Genomic DNA, 20,375 nt, shown 5'->3' with positions numbered 1-20,375 from the left:
TTGTTTACAAAAGGTCAGGAAATGTCACATTAATTTCAAACCTAATGCAAGTTTCCAGGTGAAATTTTTTTCTAAATTGCTACTGTTTTTTAAGAAACGGGTGCTCGTCGAGACATTTTTAGGTGTTATGGGATTGGTTTTAAAAAATAAGTCATAGAATAGTCTGTTGCTGTACTTAAAACCAGGTGAGCAGGAGACATATTCAAAATTAAACTTAGCTTTTATTATTCAAACAGAACGCAAAGTGACATGACATGGAGTACCAGGAATCAACAGAGAATTTTGACAATGAACTAAGTTTATATGGCGGGAAACAGGTGTGCTGAATAATAACGGAAGTCAAGTGGCATGTGAGGAGCTGGACTCAGGGACTGATGAGGACATTAGGAGGATAAAACCTGAACTACATGAACTGAACATAAACTCATCTGAAATGATGAAACTGCCCAGCTCGCATGAAACACAAACTATGACAAAATCCCTCCAAAAATTCTTACATAAGTGTTTGTGTGTGTGTGGGTGGGGTGGGGGGGTTAGAAAATTTAAGCTTGCAAAAACCCTTTGAGCCAGTGAATCTGTGTAACATATCCAGTTATTAAACATTCAACATTTCATTGAGAGACAGATTATTTTTATGATGAAGAAACTAATCAAGAGGAACCGCACAGTATTCACATAACTACAATTGTCAAACTGGCCCCGTGGGCAAACCGTTCACACCCCATCAGGTGGAAGATGGACCCAGGAGCTGATGAGACCATTTAGGGAGCCCACAAACCCCAAAGGAAACTCATAAACTGCAGGAATGTGTGAATTAATGAAGCCAGTCGTTAGCGAGAATGAATAAGCTGTAAACATGTTTTTTCACTGCTGTTCTTATGTTTTGCTGATGAGAAGGAGCCGATAAATGTCAACCAAATATATTCTAATGTCAACAACTGAAGCTGTTCCGTCCCACAGTCGTATATATAAGAGCAACTTCACCTTTCAGCGGGCTCATAAACACTTCAGGCCTCCGGTTTTCAGGTTTAATTAACTGGCTAGCACCACAAATGTGTTGGAGAGTGTTGATCCACCGGAAAGAAACAAGCCTCTCTAGAGTCATGTCCCACAACACCGACACTCATTTCGGTCCACATTACAGGGATAAAACAGAATACAGAAACACAGACTCACTAACAGGCCTGGAATAAGTCCAGCCTTTAAAAATAAATAAATAAAAAAAGGCAAAGGCAGCAAATTATCATCACTGCTGTTCATATCGACGGGCTAACTGCTGTAAATAATAAACTGAGCTCAGCCTACAGAGAATAGAGGCTGAACTCATTAGTATGTTGTCCGTGCACAGGCGTGTGGACGTCCAAACATACAGAAACACTGCAGCCTTCTACCTCCTCCTCCTCCTCACACATAGACTCAGGATTTCTCTCCCGTGCAAACAGAATAATAAAAATGTTGCGTTCTGGGTTTTTTTTTTACCCCTGTTTACAGTCTTGCACACACAAACGCACAGCCTAAATTGTTTTGGCGTTGCCAGCTTGGATTTACACCACTGGTGGAAACGGAGTGCTCGAGAAAGAAAGCAACAAATCCAATCATCAAGATAAATGGCATTCTTTAGCTCTTTGTTTTTGCCCGTATGTTTGTGTGCACATTTGTCTGTTAGCAAATTATCTCATCAAGATAAAAGCAAAACACAATTATAAATACAAAAATGCTATGACTGGAGCCACAAATTTGTAATATACTTATTTTTAAAACATTTCAAGGAAATGCACTCAAGTAATAAAATGTAAAACTAGATTCTGAAAACGATACCAGGGCAATGAGCGAGCTGTTGCAGGCGACTAAGAGATGACTGATTTAAATGTAATCTAAGCCAGATGTTCTAAATGCTCGGATCACTCCATCAAAATCATTTCAAGAACGAGAGGGCTTAACCTCAACAAGTCTTCAGATGAAAGAAGCTGGTTTTAACTAAGGAGTTTATCTGTTGTCTGACAGTAAGAAGCTAGAGGACTAGAGGACCAGGAACACCATCAGCTCCATCTAGGAGGCTGATTTTACTGAAGATAATATTCTGTTTCAGCTAACATCCTTCTGTAGACACTTCTGTAGAATTGTGATGTTTTTATTTTTTTAGAGAGAGGTAAATCTGAACATCATCTGCAAAGACATGAAAGGCACTTTGATATTTTATTAAAGTCTATCCCCAGAGAGAGTATATACACCGAAAACAAAAGAGGACCTAGAACGGAGCTGTGGGGGACACTGTTGAATAATGGGACAATGTAATGACTGGATGTAGATCTACAACTGATGGCCACCACAGCTAATCAACATTAGCCAACGCAATACCTATAATTTGGTCGGCTTTACAGATATTAAGCTTTGTGTGGTAGTAGCCGAGGGTCATTCATAACTCATGTTCTGAGTGTGAGCTCTTGCAAAATTACATGACGATCACACAGTATTTTCCAGGAATGCAAGGTCTTTATTTTAAATGGCTGTGTTAAAAATGGTACCATTTTATTATTTAGCATACTATTGCATTAATAATCTAAGAGCCCAGTCTGTTTTAATCAGGTAAATCACCTTGAAAATGTCAAATTAAAGCGACAGTTTTTCCTGCCTCCTCCTCACCTATCTGCCTTTGCTTTGAAGGCCGCGGCGACCTGATCGGCTCCGACTGTCTGACGCAGGAGGAGGTGATTAAGACCAACGCCTGTGTGAAAGCTCTCACCTACTGCGACCTGCAGTACATTAGCCTCAAAGGTCTCCGCGAGGTGCTCTCCCTCTATCCTGACTACGCCCAAAAGTTCCTCACCGAGATCCAGCACGACCTGACGTACAACCTGCGAGAGGGCCACAACACGGAGGTACGGCATTCCGTGCGTTGATTGTTTTCAGATAGCTGTACGAAGAAGAACAGATGTCATGGGTTTATTTAAATCTTAACAAGGGAGCACATGGAAACAAAATCTCCAAACTAACAGAAAAATTAGATGACGATTTTGGGAAAAGTTCTTCTTTTTTTCATGTGTGGTTTAGGCTGAAGCAGCACATGATTGGCTCATCTGTTGTCTTTGAATCTGTTGTTGGCTTTAAGAAAAAAAACAGCTTTAAGCTCTCAGTCATTTAAATTTAGACACTTTCGGTACTGTTCTTACTGAGTGGGCATTGTGTTCTTTTATACCATTTTAAAAATGGAGTTAAAAAGACTCCGCTGTTACAAAAAGGACAGCTAAATGTGTCAAACTATCAGAGGGAGTCCTTTTACTCCCACTTATCTGGATGCAGGCGTGCCGATTTGCCCAAAGAAATCCCACCTCTGTGTTTGCCAGAAAGTCTTCTTTTTGTTGGACGTGCTCTGAGGCCCCCTCATCAGCAATCTCAACCGGTTTTAAGAGTGAACTGTGACATGTAAACACTTGACTTTTGATTCACCTACTTCCTTTTCCCTTTGATATTATCTGGAGCTTTAATAAGTCCACAAAAATACTTTACCTTTAAAGCACAGTAAGAGGAAAACTTTTAATTGTGATATTTTTGTTAAACATTGTAAAAATATCAATTTATTTAGGCATCTTGGACAGTGAGAGGCCAACTGATTTGGTAAATATTGAACTATTAAAGTGTAAATGAGTGGCACTTTGAACATAATCGTCCTAATTGCAGTCCTTTACAATATTGATATTGCTACATATAACAATATGTTGTGCAGCCTCACGAAATATAAATCAGAGCTTGAAATGATCAAATATTCATCATGGTCTTTATCTATCTATATATTAGTCATTCTGTCATATTATAAATATAAAACCTGGGAAATATTACCTTATAGATGATCACTTATTGAGCGTACAGTGTCTTGGACCTGCCTAATCTGTGACCTCCTCTTCCCTATATATTTATATATATATATATATATATATATATATATATATATATATATATATATATATATATATATATATATATTTATGCAATGAATTTGCACTTGAGAGGGATTAGCCATCTGCTCTGGGAACGAGGAGGAATCCATGACTTCTGCTTGAGAGGCAGCCAACAGATTCAAACACAGGCTAAGCATGAGTGCTTTAAATGGTAGGAATTTACTGATGGAGCTCAGCTGCAGGCGCATGAATAACCAGCTTATGTTGGGGGGGGAACGCAAAGTCACATTTTCTCTGTGAGTAAACATGTTAATTGGAGCAGCTATTTCACTGAAACATCATGAAGGTTGAAAAACACTTACATACATTTTGGGCTTTGGGATTTAAATATCGCTTCATCTCCGTTTCTTTTGATGAGACGCTGAGAATTTGGAAAAAATACAGACAGACTTTTATTAAGGGTGCCAACGTATAAGCATAGAGGCATGATCACAGTTATTCAAAAAAAATCAAAAATCAAATCAAAGCATTCTGATCAATCTGTAATATTCTGCGATGAATTTTGGTAGTGGTGCATCATATGATGAAGACAAATTTAGCAAAAAATAATTTCAAGAAAGACAAAGACATAACTGAGGTATACATCACAGCAGAAACATCATTCAAGGTTTAAATAGGTCTCGGAAAGTTTGACTTTACATGTCTGAACTGGCATTTTGATATCTTTTACGGTTTTTACACAATCGCAGTTAAAGTTTTAGGATTTTTGGAGATTTTTCCACAGACCATTCAACTGACAGTTAAAAGATTTTCAGACGTTTCGCAAACAAACTCTTCTTACTCCCACCACTTTTACAGAACATACAGAAGATTAAACATCAAAATGTAGGAATTTTTGTTTTCTTTAACCCAGCAACTGCTACTGGACTTACGCATTTCTAACAAATCTCATCAGAGTGCAGAGCGCACGCCCGAACTCCATCAGGCTTCAGTTGAATTTTGTCATCAAAAACAGGTTTGTTTCAACTTGTCGTATCGTCTACATTTAAAAAAACGTAGAAACCTAAAAATTCATGTGTGCCACCATTAGAGCCTTCTGCTGCTCACGGGTCAAGAATTTTTAAGGTACGACACATGTGTTTTGACACAGCATCTTTTTGAGGCTTACTTTTCAGTCTGCTCCTGTCTCTCTGTTAAGTTTGCTGTCAGAAGGTGAGAGACACAGGCGTGTGGTTACCACGGTGACCACGACGAGCCACTGGCAGCACATTTATCTTTATTTCTTGTTTCTCTTTCCACGTCTCATGCAGTTCATATAACCAAATGTAAGCTTTTCTTTTCTTATCTTCGATTATTACGAAGATGTGTTTTGAGCCGTATCTGCACTGGCTCCCTTCAGAATTTTATTTAGAAATTTTCGAGTTTATAAATACTGCATTATAAAGATTCCAGTAATACTCTGCAGTGTTTTTGCCTAAAGTCTAGTATATGAAAAAGATCATCTGTGGCAGGATATTTACTTATAAATTCATGGTTCTGGTCAGTCTTGAAGAAAAACTGATTTTTTGCTCTATCTCCATATTTTTTGGCCATTTCTTTTCCCAAACAGAAAAATCCCAAAGCAAACTAAATAAACTAAGAACATAAACAAAACAGTAGGTGAGCCAAATGAAATGTAATGTAAGAATTGTGCAGCTGTTGCTTTAGTTCTGCTGTCAAACCTCAGAAGGCAGTTAAAAAAAAAAGATGAAAAAGTTACTGGTTTATCTTCGGTTGTGAGATGAGGAGCCGATAGGAGGCTTGCAGGCAGGAGGAAAGCAGGTGGGGAGCAAGAAAAGTCTTTGAGAAAAAAATATAAATATACAGGTATATTAAAAAAAAAATTACAAACCAGGTGAGCAGTGGGGCAGGAAAATCCCAGGCCCAAATATGGTCTGACAGAACAAGAGCAAACATGACTCAATGTGTGAAACAAAGGCAGACTTTACAAGAACATGAGAGCAAATAAAATCAATTCAGCTGGATTCAGGTTTGGTGTATTTGACTTTGATTTGATTTAATACAACACAAAACAATAGAATAGAATACAAAGATATACAATATGATGCAATACAGTCATATGGAATTATATACAATACAAAATGATATGATAAATGACATGATATAATAAACTATAATATATGATACAGTGCAATATGACACAAACAATAATGCAACATACAAACTGATACAATACAAAACAATACGATACAATAATATAGATACAATATGATACAACACAGGATAAGGCAAGCAATATTACAATACATAAATATATGAGGCAATACAATATGATACAAACGTTAAAATGATACAACATACATACAATATAATACAATGGTATACAATACAAAATTATACAAACAATAATACAATACAATATAATGAGATACGTTATGAGAAAACACAAATACGATAATATGGAAGCAGTACTGCATAATCAAATGAAATAACTTTGAAGTAAACAGGAAACTAAAATGCAAAATATGAAAATACAGGGCTCAAGAGCTAGAGGAAAGAAACAAAGAAAACAAGAAAAACCTTTAGATCCTTCAAAAGAGTTTGTCGAATTAGATGTGTTTGGTTAAAGTTAGCAAAACAAAAGCTTTGTGACACAAACTAGTGGCTCTCTTGTTGTCAAGCTCTTCCCAGTAAATCTCATCAAAGAAGAAAAACAGCTTGGATCTGCCGTTAAACGGTTTCCTTATTTGACTGAATGCAAATGAGCCTGAACATAAAAAACAAAAAAATATAGGTACATTTGTAAACAGTTGAAGCTGCAACCAGCAGCCAGGTGGAGGTTATAAACTGGACTGTTTTCTGCCCAGATGCTCCTTCCACTTATTACCCGTCTTTGTGCAGCTGAGCCTCACCTCAGTTTCACATCAGTCTCCTCTGGTTAAACTGTAGGGAGTGAAGCCGTACTGTAGGTGGTTATAAGTCCTGCATGTCGCCCGCTGCCGAAAGGCGAAACACAGGCTGTATTTTATCTGCCTGTGTCTGTGGATTTTAATGAAGTTCTCAGAAAATAATCCTAGGATGTCTGTCTACGACTTACTAACCTTTGGAATCAAACCCACTCAAAATGACTGTCATCATTAATCACATACAGCAAATACAAATATCTACAGCTCTTTTGAAGTTGCAGATATTGATGTAGTAAAATTGCTTGTAGTATTAGAAGCTATGCGATAAAGCAAAAAAATATAAAAATAAAAAAGTCGAGATATATGCAACAAAAGCAGCAGTGCATCCCTAATCGACCGCAGGGATGGGCTAAAAATAGCACCGTTCGGAGGGTGGGGGAGGGACAGGGCCATCCCTGAGTGGATAAATATAGAGCAGCAACCAGATGGAGACGAGATGAGAAAACATCAGGATGAAGGGAGGCAGCAGGGGAAGAACCTCGCTCATATTTGCATTCACGTGCCGAACACAAAAGCACACACAGCCTAAAAGCGTTCGGTTCTTTTCACCCTACCCTAACCTTAAAACCAAATAGAAATGTTGAAATTGTATCTCAGTGTGAGCACATTTAGAGCAACACGACATGGCATTTCACACACTGAAACAGGTCTGTGTGTGCCACCGTGCATTGTTTCTCATACACCTTCACACCTGCAAACACACACATTTTTTTTTGTTTTTTCTGGCACGCCGCATCTCAAGACGGCACGTGAGGCGCTCATGAATACAGACACTCCAAAACCATTTCCTCTCTCAGCTCGGTTCCCTCCTGGCTAAACCTCTGCTAAAATTAAACCTCTGTGATCTATAAATACCAGCCGGGGCCATGTGAGCCAAAAAAAAAAAGGCTGGATGAAGACAACAAACATAGGAGGAGGGGGGGTGAGAGACGGGGATGGTGGTGATAAAGAAGGGGAAAGGGAAGGATTGGGACTGGATTTTAATCTGCTTTGAGAGAAAACGTGCTGAAAATAAACCCCAAAAACCTTCCAGAAGTCACGACTAAATGAATTTCACCTGGAAGGGTTTGTTTTGACGCAAAAAGACTTTTTAGTCGTTTCTTCTATTTTTGCCAGAAAGCCCTCAAGAAGTGACTTCGGCGCTCACTCGCCGTTGAATGAGAATGCTCCTTTGCAGCGCGTTTAACTTGAATGAACATCAGCTCTGATGCAGCTCTTATGAATGGGTAAATATTCCCTTCAGCGACACGGTCAGCGACTCAACAGCTCCCCCGTCTGATCAGAGAGGGATTAAACAACAGCAACAAATGAACAAAACACTTACAAAATACATAAAAAATAAAACACGAAACATAACCCAGATAGGTCTCCAATATTAAGAGCAACCTACAAAATGTTGGTTCAGTGTACTGTGAACAAATGAAGATATTTTAAAGGGTGTAAATGCAGCTTTTGCCGAATTTTCCATACATTAACTTTCTTCTATAAAGCCCAACTGTTGCTGTTGGTTGTTGCTGTCTTTTATGATTTTTTGGGAGTTTTTTGCACATTTTGTGCTTGTTGTACACCTGCCAATTTCACAGCACAGTATTTCTGACTGAGCAGCATGTTTTAATGTATACTTCGTGTCTGGTTTTTCAAAATGGCACAAAGCGCAGGAAGACAAAATGATGACAGAAACAGAATAATAAGTAATAAGGGTGTTTACACTTCCACCTTTATTAAATTGCATGCAAAAATGGTCACCAGTGGCATACGTGTTTCATATATTTCCTGTTTTTGTTGATAAATCCTTTCGACTTACTATAGTTGGTTTAGTGAAACCAAAAGCAACCACCACAAAAAAAGGGCTGCAGACAGGAGGTTGTTTACTGCGAGACAATAATGTGAGCTCTGCTGGTGTTGTTGGAGGAGGGGAATCCAGCTCAGAGGTGGGTCAGACAGACACGCAGCAGACTGAGCGAAGGCTGTAAGCAACAATAAACTGAATGTTCTGCAGCAAACTGCTGAGTTTGTCCAAGATCTGGCAGTGCTGAAGTGACTTGGCTGAGCTTTTGAAGAGCTTGCAGATGGTGGAGCGTCGCTGCACTCCAACACGGCTGGCCGCTCTCCTGTAATCAGACACAAACACACCGGGGGATTGGGGGGGCGGTGGCACTCGGAGATCAACAAGCTGTGATTCCAAGAGGCTGATGTCAGAGATCGGAACTTTAATCCCTACATTGTGTCTGAAATCACTTTCTGCTTACTGTGTCCAGCTCTGGAAAGTGATTTTGGTGTTTTTCGTGTTGCTGTCTGAATGCATAATAACATTTTAGACTCTCCAGCACAAAAAGTAAGGAAATGTTTGTTTGTCTGATTATTTCTTTGTTGTAACAATGCTGCTTGGCATTAAATCTTTTTCTTAAATGGAGCCACATTTGTAAGGAAAATGCATTTGTGGGGTGAGCAGCAGAGTTGAATTTGTGGGTTGTGCCCATGAAAAACTTGCCAAATCCTCTCTGGTGCCTGATTGGTGCTTGAATGTCAACACCTGTAAGCAACTGGTGTCAATCCCTTATTTACGTCTGGGACCAAACTCTAACCTTCAAGATGACAATGCTTGACCCTACGGAGCGGGGTTTATCAAAGACTACCTCCAGACTTGCGGGGTGGAGAGGATGGAATGACCCAATCCGCCTGCAGTCCTGACCTCAACCCCCCTGAACACTTGTAGGATCAGCCTGGAGGTGCTGTTCCTTCCACAGCGACTGACTTAAGAATGATGCTGGTTGAAGAATGGGACGCCATCCCTCAGCAGTGTGTGACCAAGCTGGGGAGCAGCATGAGGAGGAGTTGCCAAGCTGTTGTGGCTGCGTATGGTTCTTCCACATGCTGCTGAGGCCCCTGTTTGTCAAATTGCCAGCATGTCTTGTTTCTACAGACTTCAATCACACAATCCAATAATAAACTTCACCAAACAAGAGTCAGAAGCAGAATAAGCTGTTTGGCAGAGAAGATTTGGCAGGTTTTTCATTGGCGCAGCCCACAAACTCAACTCTGCTGCTCAACCCACAAATACATTTTCCTGACAAATGTGGCTCCATTTAAGGAATAATCAACAGACTTTCAAATGGTATAAGATTTATTGCCAAGAAGCATTGTTGCAACAAAGAAATAATCAACCAAAAACACATTTCCTTACTTTTGTGAGGAAGTTTAGTTTTCTCAATGTACAGGAAAAAGAAGTGTATTTTCAATAAACACTCATAAATAGGTGCATTATTCGAGTTTGTGTCACGGATTTTATACAGAAAAATTCTTTAAATTCCTATATATTATCAAATTTAGAAGTTTGTTTATCTTTAGAAATATTTCATGAACCATTGGAACTCGCAGAAAATGATCAATAAATGCACATCCACAACTGATTGGCCTTCGGAGTCAGCCCAATTTAAGATGTCTGCATTCAGCATAAGATGATCTTAGTCTAAAACTCTGGCATTATAGGCGATACTTTGCCTTTAATTGAACCTCCAGTCTAGGCATTGTGTTTCAGCTCTCTGAACTGTCCTGTAAAATTAAAAATTAAAAAAACGCTACCGTTTTCTCTCCATCCAGGCCGACTACGAGAGCAACGGAGGAATCATGAGGAAGCTTGCCTCCATCAAAGAGGACGAGGAGGGATCGGGCTCTGAGGGCGAGCGCTCTCCTCTCCCCAAGATGCCCCCCCTGGGCAGGCTGGGCCGAGGTCTGCGCTCCCCCCTGCGCTCCCCTCTGCGCTCGCCACTGCTGCCGCCGAGACCCTTCAAATCGATGAGCGATCAGAGTCGACCCGCCAGCCTGCAGATCCCCGTGGTGAGCTTCAGCTGCCTGCAGCCGGACCTCAGCCCTCGGTAGGGAGCCACTCGCTCACCAGGGGGAGGGGGATATTCATCTGACAGGGAGTCTGTTTTAATTACAGACGCATGCAGGACGTTTGAACCGAGGTGTTGGGTTTTCTTAGCGCTGGAATGCGGAGGTTTGCACAAACATCGATTCGGTTTTTGTGTCAGAGAAAAGAGACAACAGCCTAGATACGACCAGGTTTATGCAACAAAATTCTATACATTTGAGAGAGTCACTGTAAAGTTTTCCAGCCATCTTGAAAGGATAGTTCATATCTTTTGAAATGGAGCTTTGCAGAAAGGTTATGAATAAATAATATGTCACCTGATGTAGATACAGTCATGAGAAAAATAAAATCTTCCCCATTTTAAAACCAGAAGCAAAAAACTAAGTCCACTCTTGGTGCTTCTGAAGGGAAAGTAGATTACCAGACCATCATCTGTGTGACCCAGGAGTTCTGGCGCTTTGCTGCTCCGGAGCACGGAGGTGTGTGTTAACACAATGTCAAGGCGGGAAGACATCAGCACCGACTTTAAGAGAAGCAGCTGTTGGTGCTCATCAATCTGCGGAGAGTTACACGATTGTTTCCAAACAATCCAAATGCAGCATTTCAGCGCAAACGCCTCAAACCAGCCGTCGAGCACGGTGGTGGTGGTGTGAGAATCTGGGCTGGTTTTGCAGCAAAAGGACACTGGTTTGCAGAGGAGTTTGTGGTCGACCCGTGATCCCAAACACAGCAGCTAATCTACATCAGAGCGGCTGAATAGGAAAAGAATGAAGGTCCAGTTAAAGTACAAACCTCAATCTGAATATAGGAGCTGAGCAGAAACAGCTATCTGCAAACCTCAATCAACTGAAGCAAGGATGTAAAGAAGAGTGGGCCCAAACTACTCCACAACCATGTGAGAGTCTGATAAAGTCATACAGAAAAACCACAACTGAGAGTTACTGCGGCTAAATGAGGTTCTACAAGCTGTTGAATCGTGTTTTTTTTTTTTTCACTTATGTTAAATAAGTAACGACACAGTGGAATCTGCTGGGTTTTTAAACACTTGAGGTTAGATTTGAATCATTTTAAAACCAAATTACTCTTAATATTGAATCCTAGGATCTAAAGATGGTGGACTTTTCTTTTTTTTTTTCTTGATGCTGCAGCTCTCGTTCGGAGAAACAGAGTTCAGTTCTGACCAGTGAGCTAACGGCTGGTCAAATGAATAATTTAGCTTTCAACTTTCGCCAGCACAGTCTGGGAGCGAATGCAGCAGAAATTACATTCAGTCACGGTCTGGATGTGGATCTGGCTGCTGATTGTTATGCAGGTGTGCGCAGCTCCTCTCCAGCAGTCCATCATCTCCTGTCGCTGAGCGACCTTCGACCCGACAGCTGGAGGCGCTCTCTCTGTAATGATACATTCGCAGGCAGGTGCAGGAAGTCTCTGACATGTTTGTGAACTTTGTCATGTTTTTTAGAGAACAGATCAGACCAGCAGGAGTTAGATTTTCAGGGCTGAAATATTTCCAAGACGCAACAGCAAAAACAAGGTTTACAATTACGTTTGCATTCAGCTCGGTCTTCTTGCTTCACGGCTGTGTTTAGGTCGTAATTATCTCCATATCTGTTCGTTTCTTTCTGTTTTCTGCCTCCTATCCTAGCTCACAAGTTTCAGTTCAGGCTGTTTAGATCTCACATCTGACCCGATTCTGTTTCACAGAAAACTCTCCTTCAGAATGCCTTATTTACATCCCAGGCTTTTACTTCAAAAACTAATGATGCTCTTACATAACACATCTGAATATTTCCAGCCTAATGGTTAGTTTGGCACGCGTCAAACAGAAATGTGGACCGATCAGCTGAAGTTTAAAAATTTTTTCCAGACCCGAGCCTAAACAGAGCTCATAAAAGCAGCGATAATGAGACATCAACGCATCTAAACGGAAACCGTTAGGTCCTAAAAGTGAACATGTAAATGAGAAAAGTATGATGTTTTTTGAAGTGGCATGTTTTAAATGTAAAGAACGATGCATGAGGCCAAATGCAGGAAAGCCGGTTCTGTCTGGAAACACGCGTTCAGATGTAGCTTGTTTTCAAATCACGACTTTTTAAATCAAACAAAATGTTTTTGACACCATTTCTGCAAACTGCGTCTTACTCAAGTTGTGAAAAACACAATTTAACTGTCACTTTGTCATGAAAATCACTCAGCACAGTTACGCTTCCAGAGGGATGAGTTTCTTAATGTTTGTTTTGTTTTTTTTTATTGAAGAAGCCGCTTGCCTCCGCTGTTCAGAGTGGGAGTGAGTTTAAACACGATTAGACTCTTGAGTAAAATTTATCACTGAAAATGATTCGCTGCTTGATATTAGGCAGAGTGTTGATTAGATCTCTAATGAGAAACTCTAATAGTGTTCTGTGTGATTAGTTTATTGTTGCAGCATCTTTGCAGCCCTGACACAGATTTCTTTGCTCCTTTAACAACATTTTTTTTTTGTTTTATGAATGCCAGACATTTTGGGATATTTGTAATCATACAGTACATGCTGTCTTAACCTCCTAAGACCCCAACTCTTGCATGGTGTGCATTTTTAATTTCTCTTTGCTGTTTGCGCTGATTGGAACCTGATGTGAATCAAGGAGTGCTGAGCCAAATGCAGATGTGGACTTCAGGTCCTAGCAGGTTAAATAAGGAAGCATCAAATGCATCTGCAGGACTGGTGTGCGCAAAAGTATGCAACAGAACAACAACAAGCTGCAGGAGGCTTTTATTTGCTGAGCTTTGCTGCCACTATGTGGAGATTCACTCTTACTACAGCCCCAAAAATTACAAGAATGCATTTCACCTCATAGCATGTGTTTGCTACGTTTCTTTAGCTGTGGCGGCCATCTTGAATTGGATTGCCTTCAAAAGTTAAAGAGGTGTAGAGGTACATTCAGTCATCACTTTCTGAAGGTTTCATTAAAATCCACCCAGTGGTTTGTGAAGTTTTGCTTACAAACTTAAAAAGGTAAATGCAAAGTTCTTGTGCAACCTATCAGAGCTCGGAGTATGTGTTGGGGATCAGTGTCAGCTACTACCACGTCAAATTTTAGCTCAATATCTGTAAAATAAACTGAGTTAGAGCCATTCTTCTGTTTTTCTAAGGATTAGCTGTGATGGTCATCTTGAATTATGTTGATTCTAAAAGTTAATCAGTTGTAGATTTACGCCTAATGAGTACTTTATGAGAATTTAATTAAAAAAAAACTAATGAGATTGTGAGATATTTTGCTAACAGACACGGAGAAAAACCAGCTCCTGCCAGATAGGTAATTCTTTGTAACAATGATCTCTCATTAAACACAAATCTTTTGTTTTTGTTGTGTGTGTGTGTGTGTGTGTGTGGTCCATCTCCAGGTTTGTGGATGGGATAGAGACAGAAAACCACAGCGGTTCGTCTCAGAAGTTCGAGTTTTCTCCCACTTCGATTCACAGTTTCCCACCCAGCCCAGATTCAGCCGCCTCAGGTAAACTCCGGTGCAAAAGTCCTAAGCGTCAAACCTAACAAACAGCTGAATAAATGATTTCTCTTTGTTTATTTTGTGTTCTCAGGAGCCCACGATGAGGGCAACACCATGCAGACTATCTCCACGCTGAAACAAGAGGTGAGACTAATAAAAGCTGTGTTTATGGACGTCAGAAAGATTTTTATTTTTATTTTACACCAAAAAGGACACAACATTTGTTTATTAGAAGGGTTAGAGCTTTTAGAGATTTTAGGATGAAACTCTAGAGACAAAACTGGACTGAAGGGTTGTTTTTTTATATATACCATGAACCATGAAAAAAAAAAGCATTTTCTGTAAAAATGAAGTGAATGTTCAGCTGAATGACAGCTGAAATTAGTTGAAGAAGCTGAAAGGCGCAGAGCACTAGCTAAAAGGAGCAAGACAGTAGATAAAAGAAAGAAAGATGCTAGCTAAAAGTCAAAAATAACAGAACACTGGCTAAAAGCTAAAAGAAGCAAAACACTAGCTTAAAGCTAAAAGGAGCAAATGCTAGTTAAAGTTAAAAGTAGCAAAACGCTCTTTAAAAGCTAAAAGTAGAAGTGAAACTCAGATTGTGGTCATTGGATGTAAATCTACAACTGATTACCTTTCTGAGTCAACCTGATTCAAGATGGCTGCCACAGCATGTTCCTAAATAACACAGAGATACATACAGATACTGAGCTAAACTTTATCTTGGTAGTAGCTGAGAGTCATCTACAACACATACTCTGAGCGCGGCATGTTGCAGAATTTATTTATTTGTTTGTTATTATTAATAAGTGAATTTTTTTGTCTCTGATGTCGTTTAAGAAGCTCTGGTTTATATAAATGTCCGTTCGTCTCCTCCAGATGTGTGTCCTCTCCCGTCAAGTCACCTCAGTGAGTCAGGAGCTGCAGGAGATGATGCGCCTCCTCAAGCCTCTCCTCCACAACTCCTCGTCGCTGCTGATCCCCTGCAGTGTGACTCCGCCCCCCAGTGTGTCCCCGCAGAGCTGCTCGCCAGCCCCGCCCCTCCTGGCCCAGCACGCGGACGTCCGGAACCCCCCGCCCGTCCTGGTGCCGGCCCCGCGCTCTCCTCAGCTGAGCACCAGCGAGGCACTTCGAGGCGAGTTCGACCCCCTTCAGGGTTCCTCTCCTCCTCCTCCTCCTCCCGCCTCCCGACACGTCAGCCCTCCCCTCTCCCGTCGCTCAGCTCCTCCGTCGCTCCACAGCTCTCCTCACGAGCACTCCCATCCCTGTCCTCCGTCCTCCGTGCCGTCTCTGTCATCTTCCAGCCACCCGTCGGTCACCGCTCCCCTCCTGGTGGACTTATCAGAACCAGAGTTCCAGCTCCAGTTCAGGTCTTATCTCCAAACCTCCGGGGGGGCATCGAACTCCCAGGCATCCCTCCTGAACCTGCGGGGCGCCGAGTGGCAGGAGAGCAGCTTCCAGCTCAGCTTGGTGGACGAAGGACGACCGTCGGTGTGAACGGATCAGGACCAGCATGCCACACAACCTACTGCATGACGAACACTCGCCCGAAGCTTTGCGTGGGCAGAACAATGTAAATACGCTGTTTTTAAACTGTTGTCATGAGCACTGATAATAAACTACTTTAACATCTTCATTTTATATGGTTTGACTGATTTGAGGAAGAAGCAGGGGTTTAGGTTTAAGTGATTTAAATGTCTAACAGTGACATGTTTAATGATAATCTCATTTGTGGGGGGAAAAAACAAAGCCCTGCAGAAGTCAGGAGTCAATCTGACTGGAAATATAGTAAAAACTATAAACGTGCATCTCTGGTGGCTTTTATAGTTCCAGGACTCTGTGTGAGGAAACATCTGGACCTTTAGGATGATGCTGAAGAAAACTGCAGGTAAAGTGACAATAAATAGATTTGTTTTTCCATTTTTCCTTAATTTCGTGCTTACTGCTTTTACAGTAATAATATCTTCACTTCTGTGGAAATAAGCTTCATTTAAAGCTTGTGTTTTTGCACTCAAATACTCCATTAATCCGGTAAATCCTCTCTACGGTCCAGTGTTCGTAGCCTTCTCCCAGATTTTGTGAAAATTCTGCTTTGGGACTTTTGACAATGACTTTGCTGCCCCTTTGTGGTTGCTTTTGTTACCTTCGCTGCCTTCAGCAGATCCTTTAAAAAAATGTTAAATTAATTAATTTCTGTTTTCTTTGTCCTGCATTGCTTCACAGCAAAGGTGAGGATCTTTATATAGGAACTATTACTGTGCAGAAATTGGAAAAAAAAAGTCTTTATCTGATCCAGGGTTCTGATAAGAGTGAAGAGGGATCATATTTCTCCAGTTTTAGCTTCTCTCCACTGGCTTCCTGTCAAATTTAAAATCTAACATACTCTCAACAAGCATCTTATATTAAAGATCTTATTGTTTCACATTTTTCTAACGGAGCACTTCAATCAGACTGCAGGTTTACTCGTTGTTCCTGGAGTTTCTAAAACAGGAGGCAGAGCTTTCAGTTATCAGACTCCTCTCCTATGGAACCAACTTCCTGCGTTTCAGACGAGGCTTAATGCTTTCCTTTTGGATAAATCCTAAAGTTAGGGTTGGTTTGGGTTTCCTGAGCTATCCTTTAGTTCTGCTGCTGTAGGCTTAGATTGAATGAGGACAAAATGACCACTTTTCCTCACTCTGTTGCTGTCTTTACTTTGTATTTGAACTTATTAATGCTATTAACCTGCATTTTCCCCTCTTCCTATAGAAACTACAACTGGTGGAGCAGATTGAGGATTGCATCGAAATGATGTTTCAACACAATCTGCTGGCTGACAATACTACTACTACTACTGGTATTTTGAGTCTGACTGTATCATAATTGGATTTAATAGGATTCCTGGTTTGGGTTTGTTTGTACAGAGCCCTAAAACCATTTGTTGTGTCAACTGGCTCTATATAAATAAACCAAATTGAATTAAAACTCTTAAACCCCTGAAGATTCAGAGCACCCCCTGATCATCTCGGCACTGCCTCTGCTCCACTGTGTGGTCTACTTTGATATAAATACATGTTTGTGTGTTTGTTTTCTCCTTTGTACCTGCTGAGCCCTCTGTAACCGAGGCTGCTGCTTTGTCTGGAGCGGCAGATCCAAACTTTTGACTCAGTGGTTACACTGCTGCTCATGTTTTCCACACGAGTCCGTGGGATTACGCTGCAGAAAGGCCTCAACCACCGACCGACTCTTTACACAGTCCCGTAAACACACCGAACACAGGCACGAATACAAATCCAACTCCATTTGATCACTGGATGTATTTTAAACTGAAACGACGGTTTGATCTTTTGGGGATGATTGTGTTTCTCGTGCACCGAGGGAGGGGAACGGCCCCGTCAGCTCTTTGAAAGCATCGACTAACTTTATGTGTAAACACAACACACAGAAGAGGGGTTCACCCGAGCCTCTTTTCTCACAGCAGAAAGATGCTAAACTCTGCGACTCATCTCATGTAAAGACCAGGGAAGAGGTTTCGTTTTAAGCAACAACAGCAGTAATTATCCAAACTTATTTGCTGTTTTTGCACTTTTTTAAAAAACAATTGAATAGCAGAAAGGATGAAGTCTTGGTTAAAATATGTAACAGCAGATGTGCAACCTTTATATTAAAGTAAACAAAACGGCTAAATTATGTGCAAACAAAAGAACAAAGCCTTGTCAAATTATTAAAAGGGAAATGGATCAGAACAAAAATCAATCACAAGCTTTGGCACTTTGCTTTAAAAAAAAGTAAATTTTGATTTAGATTTTAATTCAGGCCCATTTTAAATGTCTTAACAGTGAACGTGTCAGTACAACATAGGTGCCACAAGGTGGCAGCATTTCCACAGTGAATCTACCAGTTTTCTCTTCAATTTTTAAGATTTTTTTTATTTTTATTTTTCAGGTTCTGTAGGCATGTAGACTCTTCCTGTAGTCAGGAATGATCAGTTTGTCTGTGTGGAAATGAAAACTGATACCAACACATGTTTTTAATTCAGGAAAGAGATTCAAACTGTTTGCAGAATAAACCAAATAAAGCAATTGCTAATTCCTTTTAGGATCAGAAATAACAACTAATAAATGAAGTACGATTGGTTTTATCTTCTTACATTTATTTCTAATGAAGCAAACTGAAGCAAGTTTTTATTTATGCCATTTTTTTAAAGCTAAAGCCTTACATATTTGATGAATCCAACAGTTAAAATCTTAAATTTGCACAACTTTTTGCAGCTTTATCATCGTGTCTTAAAGATTCTTATGTTCTGGTTTGTTCAAGGAAACCAGGAGGTAAAATAATCCACATCTTAGACTTTCCTAGAGGGAGTGCTTTTTCTGTGAAGACGCAGCGTGAAGGCTGAATGACTTCACTGAACAAGCTAAAATTTATTTTTTAAAGTTAAAACATGCAGAACAGAAGCTGAAATAAGGAGAACATAAACCAGCAGCGAGAACTAAAGGCAGCAAAACAGCAGCTAAGAGCAAAAGAACAGTAGCTAAAAGCAGCCAAATAGTAAAGATAACATTAGCAGAACAGATGATAAAGCTAAAATCAATAAAATGGTAGCTAAAAGATAAAAAACAAAATGGTAGCTAAAAGGTAAATAAAGCAAAACAGTGGCTAAAACCCAAAAGTGATGAAATAATAGCTAAACAGTTAAATTACAAAACTGTAACTGAAACCTAAAAGTAGTAAAATGGTAGTTAGAACCTCAAAGTGACAGAACAGAAACTAAAATCTAAAAGTAGCATAAAAACAGAAAAACTGACCCAGTAGCTCAAAGAGAACAAAGTTTGAACTCAGTGTGTTTTTATTTTATTATTATTTTAAATAAAGTCAAATCTTGTGAAACATGTAAAAGTTAGAAAACCAAAAGTCACAGCACCCATCTTCAGATCAAGCTGTATAAATGATTAAAATAACACAAAATACGCAGAAGTTTGAAACTGTAAACAGGAAACCAGCAGTGTGTCACAATAATTCAACTCAAACACATAAAGGGAAGATTTAAAACTGTTTTTCTTGCATAAAACCCTTTTATATGACAAAAAAATGTTCATTTGGCAAATCTGATTTAATCCAGACTGCTATTTTAAAGGTTTGCATTTCAGTTTGGATCAAAAATCACCTTTTTCCCAACATGACTGATGTCTGCTAACACAGGTAAGAGGCTTTAAACAGGCTCCCATACGTCACCGCTCACATACATACATGCGTACCTCACGCTGAGGAAATGGTGGTGGTTGTCAAACACGTTTAGCATGAAGCTGGACAGACAAGTGTTGGCAGCACACACACACACACACACAGAAACCACAAAGGAGGAGGCAGACAGGCTGAGCGGTAATGATAGGTGACCACTTTTCCATCTAAAATAAATCAAGAACTGCTGACCACACCGTCGGTGAGCAGCAGCCCTGCTGTTTGGACAAACAAACATCCAGTAGAAGTGATGGATGAAACAAATGATCAAGAGGAACTTTTTTATTGCCGCTGTTTTTTTTTTAAGGAAAGAAAAAAACCCTTGTCTGTGACTTCTTAGCTGAATTTGTTTTAACCTTTTGACCGGTCGTGGTGTCATTCTGTTCCCAGACCTGCTAAGCTGGTTTCCTCAGAACTGTGAAGGTATCTGACCTCAAATTTAAAGATTTTCCAACAAAAAGAAAAACCAATAACTCACCCTCTGCGCGTTTGTTAAAACCGACACAAAAGTTCCAAAGTATTTTATCACACTGAACTTACTGGATTCTAAATCTTTCAAATTAAAAAAAAGATAACTTAGAGCTCATGAGAAAACGTAAATTAAATTAAAAAAAATAAAACAAAAGCAACTGTATTACTAAAAATATCTTGATTTTAGGGCTAAAGATGCTAAAATGTCTAACTTGAAATCTTTGGAAAAGGGAGAATTAAAGGAACAGTTCATATCTTTTGAACTGGGGTTCTGTGGAAAGGTTATGAATTAATAATATCTTACCTGTTTTAGCCCCCTAAACGACCTCGGTTTGAAAAAAAAAAAGATTAACTCTGACAGCTGATTGTTAGTCCAAGCTAAAGGCTAGTTTGTCTAAAAGCTAGTCAGAGCTAAAGGCTAATCCAAACTTAAGGCTATCCAAAGGTTAGCTTAAGCTAA

General features: G+C 40.0%; 1 protein-coding gene across 2 annotated transcripts in view; it reads left to right on the top strand.

Annotated features, from left to right (window-relative positions):
• Positions 1–15,841, top strand: part of kcnh3 (potassium voltage-gated channel, subfamily H (eag-related), member 3) — a 45,173-nt gene extending 29,332 nt beyond the window's left edge. For both annotated transcript variants that reach the window (XM_017434472.3, XM_017434471.3), the window contains exons 11-15: positions 2,665–2,879; positions 10,463–10,737; positions 14,121–14,230; positions 14,316–14,368; positions 15,104–15,841. In XM_017434472.3, coding sequence (XP_017289961.1) covers positions 2,665–2,879; positions 10,463–10,737; positions 14,121–14,230; positions 14,316–14,368; positions 15,104–15,721 — 1,271 coding nt within the window. In that variant the 3' untranslated portion in view covers positions 15,722–15,841. The remainder of the gene's footprint in view (positions 1–2,664; positions 2,880–10,462; positions 10,738–14,120; positions 14,231–14,315; positions 14,369–15,103) is intronic.
• Positions 15,842–20,375: the final 4,534 nt, after the last annotated feature.

This window comes from Kryptolebias marmoratus, linkage group LG23 (genome assembly GCF_001649575.2).
Source record: "Kryptolebias marmoratus isolate JLee-2015 linkage group LG23, ASM164957v2, whole genome shotgun sequence".
Taxonomy (NCBI): Eukaryota; Metazoa; Chordata; class Actinopteri; order Cyprinodontiformes; family Rivulidae; genus Kryptolebias; species Kryptolebias marmoratus.
Note: the sequence above shows the minus strand (reverse complement) of the source record. Positions and strands in the feature narration are given on the sequence as shown.